At 39.0% G+C, this 8,277-nt stretch overlaps 1 protein-coding gene and 1 pseudogene across 1 annotated transcript in view; both read right to left on the bottom strand.

Annotated features, from left to right (window-relative positions):
- Nucleotides 1-4,251: 4,251 nt before the first annotated feature.
- Nucleotides 4,252-4,805, bottom strand: LOC105853905 (annotated as a pseudogene).
- Nucleotides 4,806-6,063: 1,258 nt separating this feature from the next.
- LOC105853904 (protocadherin alpha-1-like) overlaps nt 6,064-8,277 on the bottom strand; it is a 4,347-nt gene continuing 2,133 nt past the window's right edge. Inside the window, exons 2-3 of the mRNA XM_012727756.1 lie at nt 7,959-8,277; nt 6,064-6,099 (exon numbers count right to left, since the gene is read on the bottom strand). Of these exons, the coding sequence (XP_012583210.1) occupies nt 6,064-6,099; nt 7,959-8,277 (355 nt within the window). The remainder of the gene's footprint in view (nt 6,100-7,958) is intronic.

Below are 8,277 nucleotides of genomic sequence, written 5' to 3'. Positions count from 1 at the left end.
CGACACGCTGGCCGTGGCCGACAGCGGGGGCGAGCCCCCGTCGCGCGCGGTCACCACCACCTCATAGTTCGACACGCTCTCGCGGTCCAAGGCGCTGTCCAGCACAAGCGAATAGTAATTCTTGAAGGTGGACACCAGCTTGAATGGGGTGTGGGGAATCAGGCTGCAGGTTAAATGCCCATTAACACCGGAGTCGCGGTCAGACACGCTGATCAGGGCGATGACTGTGCCCAGCGGAGCATCCTCTTGGATGGGAAGTGAGAGAGATGTTATTGAGACTTCCGGTTTGTTATCATTGATGTCCACAAGTTTTACTGAAATTTTACAGTGCCCAGACATTGACGGAGTTCCTTTATCATATGCAAAAACTTGAATCTCATAGTATTTCACTTCTTCATAATCTAAGTTTCCTTTAGTTCTGATTTCCCCTGAGCTGGGATCTATTTTGAACTTATTCTGTATAGTAGAGGGCACATCACTGCTAAATGAATACACAATCTCGCTGTTTGATCCTTCATCAGCATCAGAAGCATTTACGTTAATCACTAATGTTCCGTTTGCGGTATTCTCCACCAACTGTACTTTGTAAATTGATTGCTCAAAAGTAGGTTCGTGGTCATTCACATCAAGTACCTTAATAAGCAACTGCACAGTGCCAGTGAGTTCAGGTTTGCCTCCATCAGTAGCCACCAGTAACAAATTAAGCTCCGCGGTTTCCTCTCTGTCCAGAGATTTCTTCAGCACAAGAGACAATGATTCACTTAACTCATCATTTGTCTGTATATCTAGAAAGAAAAAGTCACTGGAGCTCAGCTTGTAGGAGAGAAGAGCATTTACTCCTATATCTGCATCAGATGCTCCCTCTAGAGGAAACCGAGAGTCAATCAGCCTCGATTCATGAAACTGGATAGTCTTTATTGCCAACGGAAAGATCGGCGCGTTGTCATTGATGTCCTTCACCTCCACCTCCACGTGGAAAACCTGCAGAGGCCTGTCCACGATCACCTCCAGGTGGAGGCTACACTCCGCGCTCCGCCCGCACAGCTCCTCCCGGTCGATCCGAGAATTCACAAACAAAATGCCATTCTGCAGATTTACCTCCAGAAGGTCGCCGCGGCCTTTGGACGCCACCCGGAACAGGCGGGGCACCAGGTCGGCCAGCTCCAGCCCCAGGTCCTGGGCGATGCGGCCCACGAAGGTGCCGTGTTTGGCCTCCTCGGGGACCGAGTAGCGGACCTGGCCGCTCCCCGCCTCCCAGGCTGGGAGGAGCAGAAGGGAGAGCAGCAGGAGCCCCACCTCGCGTTCCCTTCTCATAGAAGACACCATTCCCAATCCTCGGTGAACTGATCAGCTTAGAAAACCATGCATTCCAAATTTTAGATATTGTTCTCTGCTTAAGTCCAGCCGCTTCTCTGTACCGTTCAGCTTCTTGAATGACAATGGGGATCTGGGTATTTTTCTTCCTGGAGAACACGCTGTGGTGGACAGCGACATCATGTGGCCAAAATGTAGGCTGGACTCGTTATTTTTAGATTGAAAACTAGCCAAGACCTAAGTTTACCAACAGTTTTTATGTCGGAAAAATGCCGATTTTAAACCCCGAAACATAATTTTTCTTTTAATGCATTAAAATTTTTACCACCTCAACCATTTACAGGTACAGCTTAGTAGTGTTAAGTGTATTCACGGTGTTGTGAAGCTGATCTCCAGACTTCATCTTGCATATGTGAAACCCTGCACCCCTTAGACAACCATCTTTTCTACCACCATACCACACACTCCGACCACCATTCTACTTTCTGTTTATGAATTTGAGCAATTTGGCTAACTCATGTCACCTTGCTTTATCCATGTTTTAACATGTGACTGGATTTCCTTCCTTTTGGAGACTGATTAATATCATAAGGTATTTTATGTCACATTTGTTTAACCATTTTCCATCTGTTTATGGACAGTAGGTTGCTCTCACATTTGGCTATTGTGAATAGTGCTGCTATGAACATGGTGTAAAAATACTTCTTGGAGGCCCTGCTTTTAATTCTTTTGGAACATATATTACCACTTTTTAAATTATTTCAAGTGAAGCAAAAGGTCATTTTAGTCAACTGAAAATATATTCATGTATTCCATTTTTCTACATTTATTTTTTTCTTGAACTATTTGCATTTTCCCCATTTTCTGGTATAACAATTAGTAAAGAAAGGCATCACTTGAGCCACTTTTAGGCTTGTAATCTGTCAGTAATGTAAACAGGTGAGAGTGAGAAATCAGTGTTTTCTTTAGTAGACAAAATCTACATTTCTGTTCTCCTTCTGGAATCACTGAAGGGTTTCCCCTCCATGTTACTTTGAGGTGGCATGCTGTGTAATTTTCTTGAACCAATGATACTCTTCCAAGCAGAAGCATGCAACTGCCAGTGCAAGCCTCTCTTCTGCTACCTTTTCCTGTTGCAGCAATTTTGGAACCAAAAGTTAACCCTGAGATGTCATAAGATCAAAGTGGTCTGGGCCCTCCTTGGTGCCACAGGGGCTAAAGTCTCAGCACTATCAAGCTATCCACAGCCACTGCAGCATGAGTTCAATCTCCAGCCAGAGAGCTGACCCGCATGCCACAGCGACCTCTCCTGTCTGACCGGCTACTCCTCTCAGCAGTCTATTTCAGGGATCCACCTGTTCTTCTTTCCAATCTGTCTCTGGTGAACCCTGCCATCCCCTGCACACCCCAGTTTTTGTATTCATAAATAAACAATAAATCTTTTAACAAAAGATCAAAGTCGTCTGGGATACTGACCAACACATGGAAAAAAAAAACTGCCCTACGCATTCTCCCACACCACACAGGACTTTGCAGGAACCAGAAATGAAATTGTGTGTATGTTATAGGGGAAACTGAAATAGTCAATGTGCCAGAACAGAGTCATTTGGGGTCACATGGCTATTAAGCTAATGTGAACCGAATATATTCTAGAAGGAGTCTTGTTGCATATTACAACTGGTAATATACAACCAACAGAACATTGCTATTGACATTTTTATTAAATCATCTGACCATAACGCAGATTAGATCACTTGGATTCTTGGATTGTTACTTCTTTTTCTTCTATATAAAGGGCAGGTGGCAAAAAAATATGCTAAAGTAAAAATGCTTTCAACATCTTTTTATTTTTTGGGGGGGGCCTAGTATTCAATCTACATTGGGTGGCTTTTTTTATTTGTTAGTTCTTTTTTTACTGTTTGGGCCTTTGTTGTACTATTGCAAAAGACCAGAATGAAGATTTTTGCAAGAATGAATGCTCACATGTAAACTTTAGGGAACTGGCTGATTGGTTTTACAAGTGCAATGAGTTTAATTTTAGCAATGGATACATTTGTTTTGCACAGTTGCTCCAACAAATTACCACATACTTAGGGACTTAAAATAAAAGGGACCTGAAACCCTCTAGTATTCCCAGAAGGAGAACAGAAATAGTGGTTGTGGTTACCACATATTTCATTCTCTCTCTCTCTCTCTCTCTCTCTCTCTCTCTCTCTCTCTCTCTCACACACACACACACACACACACACACACACACATATGTATTCTTGACTGACCATAATTTTCAAATGTGCCTCAAATGATACATTACTATCTATTTATTGTTATACCAGGAAATAGAATTATAATTCTAATCCTGATAGTAAGTTTTCTGAAAAAGAAAGAACAATTCAAGAAACAGTCTTCTCATGTGTTTTCCCATTAATTTTAGGAAATGTAAGAATAAAATTTCTCTACAGATGAAGATACGATGACATCTTCGTATCAAGATAACTTGAAAATAAAATTATAATCCCTAAAATCATAGCCACAAACTGAAATAGAATAATTAAAATATAAAATGTGTGTTTTACCAAGATCTTACTGGAAGCAATACTTTTTGTTTCTACTGGGCATTTGAAAATTGGATTCTCCATAGAAAAATGAGAATAACATCATTATTTTTAGTATGCAAAGTGCAATGATTTTGACTAGTTTTTTCATATAGACAAGGTATTAACCTATTAATTTTCATTAATAATTAACATTAACCAAAAAATGAATCCATTTACATAACAATTATAATCTGGCAATAAGATCACAGTTATTTGACTATTCTTAGATCCTTAATGCATCAATCTAAATTTTGTTTCTGACAGTAACCCAATGTCATTATGTGAAGACAAGCCTAAATATCTTTAAGACAAGTTTTTTTTTTCACTTTTACTTCCACTTATTTTATCTTGAAATTATTCCAAGCCATAAGTTTTGTTTCTTCAGTTTCTTCTGGAATACCTTTGTCATCTGTGCAACCTCCTCTTCTGGTTTAATAACAATCTACTCTTTTTCAATAAGGATCATCTGCATGTGGCAGGTGAAGCTCACCTATAGGTTAATCCAACCATGAGCTCTGTAGCTTCTGCAAAGCATCTTGGGAGCTTTGTTGACCTGGATGTGCTTGGTGACTAGAGAACCTATGTTTAAGCCCCTAAGTTCAACATTACACTCTGCATTTTTAAGCACAGGTAGTAAAAACTCAGCATTCTTTTTGGGCTACCAACCCTGCATCCAGTTCCACTGGGCACATCTACCAACTCCACCACTGTACCAACAGAAGGGTATACACTGTTTCTATAGAGTGATGTCCTTCAAATACTTGGTGGCCTTGCAGAGAGGCATACTCTTCATGGCCTGATAGTTTCAAGAGTGTTCTTAAAATGAACTCAAAGAGTTGAACCTCTTGATTTGCACAACTTTGTAGGGTTTTCCGGGTCAAATAAGTAGTAAACCATTTTCAGAAATCACCTAAGGCAGCTTACAGGAGGAGTTTAGGCCTAATTTAAAAGGTAGACTTAAAATGAATTCAAAGATAAAAATGTGTCTTAGCAAGTCATTTGGTAGACTTCAAATAATAATACTAATTCCATTAGTAATTGTATTGTTAATCTCTCAGTGAAGCAATATTACATAGTTTTCAAACCTATATAAATGCTTGTAGAAGCAAGTTGTGTCATACTAGCTTCCAATAACAGCCTTTAGAGTTTTTCTGGCTTGAGTGAAGAAACTATATGTTCACTTTTTATATACTATTTATGTTTTTTTTTCTATTTTATTCTAAAAACATGGTTTCCTCTATTTCTTCCAACTGTTTGACCATTTTAAAATTTCCCTTTCAGGGCATTTTGTATATTCTTGATTCTATTTTCCTTCAGCTGAGGCAATGAGAGTTACACCTATGAACACTCTTTGCATAAAAAGAGAAAGCCCTCACCTATTCTGTTGTTGATAATAACAGCCAGCATCTAATTGCCTATTTTTAAAAAGTCACAAATAGAATGAGATCCTTTTTATAAACACATTGGTGTACATAGACAAGAAAGCTGGAAATGACTATTAGACCAAAACCAAGTCTTTGCATAACCTACTTGTTATTTTAAGTGAGTTTAAATGTAGTTGCCTAGAAGACAGATAACTTCCCTGTATCTTGTTTCACTGCTTCTACCTCCCTCGGTACTACAGCAGAGCTGAGTATATACAGGTCTTCCTGGACTTTATGATGGGGGTCACATCATGATAAACACATCCTAAGTTGAAAATACTGCAATTAAAAAGTGCATTTAATACATACAACTATTCTACTGAAAAGCCTAACTTAGTCTAGCACACCTTAATCATGCTGACAAGTTACATTTGCCAATAGTTAGTCCAAATCATTTAACACAAAGCCTATTTTATAAGTGTTCAATATCTCATGTGGTTTATTGAATACTGTAGTGAAATTAAAAGACTATATTCTTATAGTTGTTTACCCTCCTGATTTCATGACCTGAATCAGGAGAGAGTATTAAATGGGTAGCAGGTATGGCTAGCTCAGTAAGAAAAATTAAAACTCACAACTCAAAGTATGGCTTCTACTGAATTTGTAAATTTTGCACCATTATAAAATTAAAGAGCCATAAATCAAGCCACCCCAATTCAGGGACTATCTGTACTAGACTCTCAACATGGAAAGAATACATAAGTAAATACTAAGTATCTCTAGACTAAACCCTAAATCTGGAATTCAATATCATTAACAAAGGTAAGCTGGAGGGACACAAAAATGTGAATGGGGAAAAAGAAATTACTTTGTTTCTTTAATGTATCTTTCTCAATTTTATGATCCAGCAAAGTTTATCTAATTTTTGAAGGAAGTGGGAAATTTTTTGACAACCTGATTCTAAATTATTTTTGCTGACTCTTGCCAAAAGACTAGTGTAATAATTAACACTTGAAAAGTTACAGAAATAAATGTGAACCCTATGTTTCATGTAGCTCTAAGCAAAAGTTCTGTATCAGGTTAAATCTCTGAAAACATAGCTACCAAATTATATTAATTTCTTCTTCTTTTTTTTTTTTTTTTGCATGGAAGATCTACTAGGATATGGGGGTCAGGGGAACTGTGGGGCTGGTGAGAGGATTCACCAGAGACAGAGAGGGGAGCAGAATAGCCAGATTTACTGAAATCACTGCTGAGGGGAGCAGCAGTTGAGACAGGAAAGGTCTGCTGCACCATATGTGAGTCACCTCCCTGACCAAGGATCAAACTCAGGCCAGATGGTGACAGTATTGAGACTTAACCCCTAGGCCACCAGGGAGGCCCATATTAATTTCTTACAGAGTGTTTTCAAACAGACTTTCATGGGAAATTTTCTGTATGCGTATTTGAATATTTGTCAACAAAAATAGGTTCATTTAATACCACATAACTTTCAAATTAAACATAGGAAATAAAATTTGATACTCTATTCTTCACTAAATGACTAGCAAACACATTAATATCTATATTAAATAAGTTTGAGCTGTTTTGCAAAAAAGCTATAAAGCATACTGTTGAATACATTGCTGAACCCTTACATGAGGGTCACTGCACAACCTTTCTTTGAACTTATATAAGAAGGGAGGGGTTTTGCTCCTAAACAATGGGTATAGAGAATTTTCTTTTATTGTTATTTTTCATATTTCTGTATAGAGAGCTAAGGATTAGGATTAGCACTCTGCCTAGGTCTGACTTTCTGACAAATTGCTCCTGCTTACCGAAAGGTAAGATTTTTTAAAAAAGGTAAAATTAAATAAAAAAGAAAGATAAGTTCTGGCTTTTAAACAGATTTTTAAAAACTTGGCCTTATACACTTATTTATGTAAATGATCTTTAAATTTTAATGAAAAGCAGTAAAATACAGTAGCAAGTTTAGGATATCTTTGGGTGATTTGAAGAAAACCACATAAACACTGACCTTAATTTATGTGCGTCTCCTCCATGAAATGGAACCAAAATATGGACTTGACTAAGTTATTTATTGGAAAGATTGGGGAAGTAAAAATAAAGCTTTTAGACTATTTGCAAATGGAGTAAATGGAAGCTGCTCATCTAAATAACAAACTCACGTCACAATACACCTGCTAGCAGAACTCAAGGCCATAATGGCAATAAATTAACAGTCATCTTTTAACAAGGAAATTAAAATTTCACCCAATGAAACTATTTCAAATTACATTGAAACAATTCTTTTTACTGCCCACTCTGAAATTCCCAAACTTAAGGGAATTTGCATACAATATTGTGCCCAGGGTTTGATGTTTCACTACAAGATCTAATAAAGCTGAAAATATCTTTGTATTTGATTGCAAGGAGACCATGGGTTAAATAAGATGTTTCAGTGTCTTTTTTTCTTTTTAAAGTATCCTCCCATCTTATCAGGGATAACCACCTTTTTGTCCCTGTATTTTCGAGTTGTGTTTTATTCAAGACACAGGAAACGACTAAGAATAAATATCTTAACTAAATGGTAATAATTGTTTAACATTCTTCAAAGAAAAATTTTGGAGACTTTTCTTAAAGTGAGTAAAAAACATTGTTAGATACAATTAAAAATATTAAAGCCACGGCTTGAAGTTAGACTTACGTTACTGGAAAGGTCCGAATTTGTTTCATTTCCTTCCGACGCGTTCAGGCCCGGAGGCAGGCTGGGGCTGAAGGCCATGAGGTCAGCCTTGGGCGGCCCTTCTCCCGAGCACACCCGCGGCCGCCTCTGCTGCGAGCACGACCAGCTCCCCACGGCGCTGGAGCACACCAGCGCGGGCTTCCCCGGCGCGCACGCGCCCTCGCGGGGCGGCGCCGAGCAGCGCAGCGCCACGTACAGCAGCAGCGTCAGCACCAGCAGGCTGGACACGGCGCAGATGGCGACGATCAGGTACACGTTGACGTCCACCAGCGCCAGGCGC

The sequence above is a fragment of the Condylura cristata genome, unplaced genomic scaffold (assembly GCF_000260355.1).
Source record: "Condylura cristata isolate star-nosed mole 26May11 unplaced genomic scaffold, ConCri1.0 scaffold00021, whole genome shotgun sequence".
In the NCBI taxonomy this organism is placed as follows: Eukaryota; Metazoa; Chordata; class Mammalia; order Eulipotyphla; family Talpidae; genus Condylura; species Condylura cristata.
This window is presented reverse-complemented; position numbering and strand designations above follow the sequence as displayed.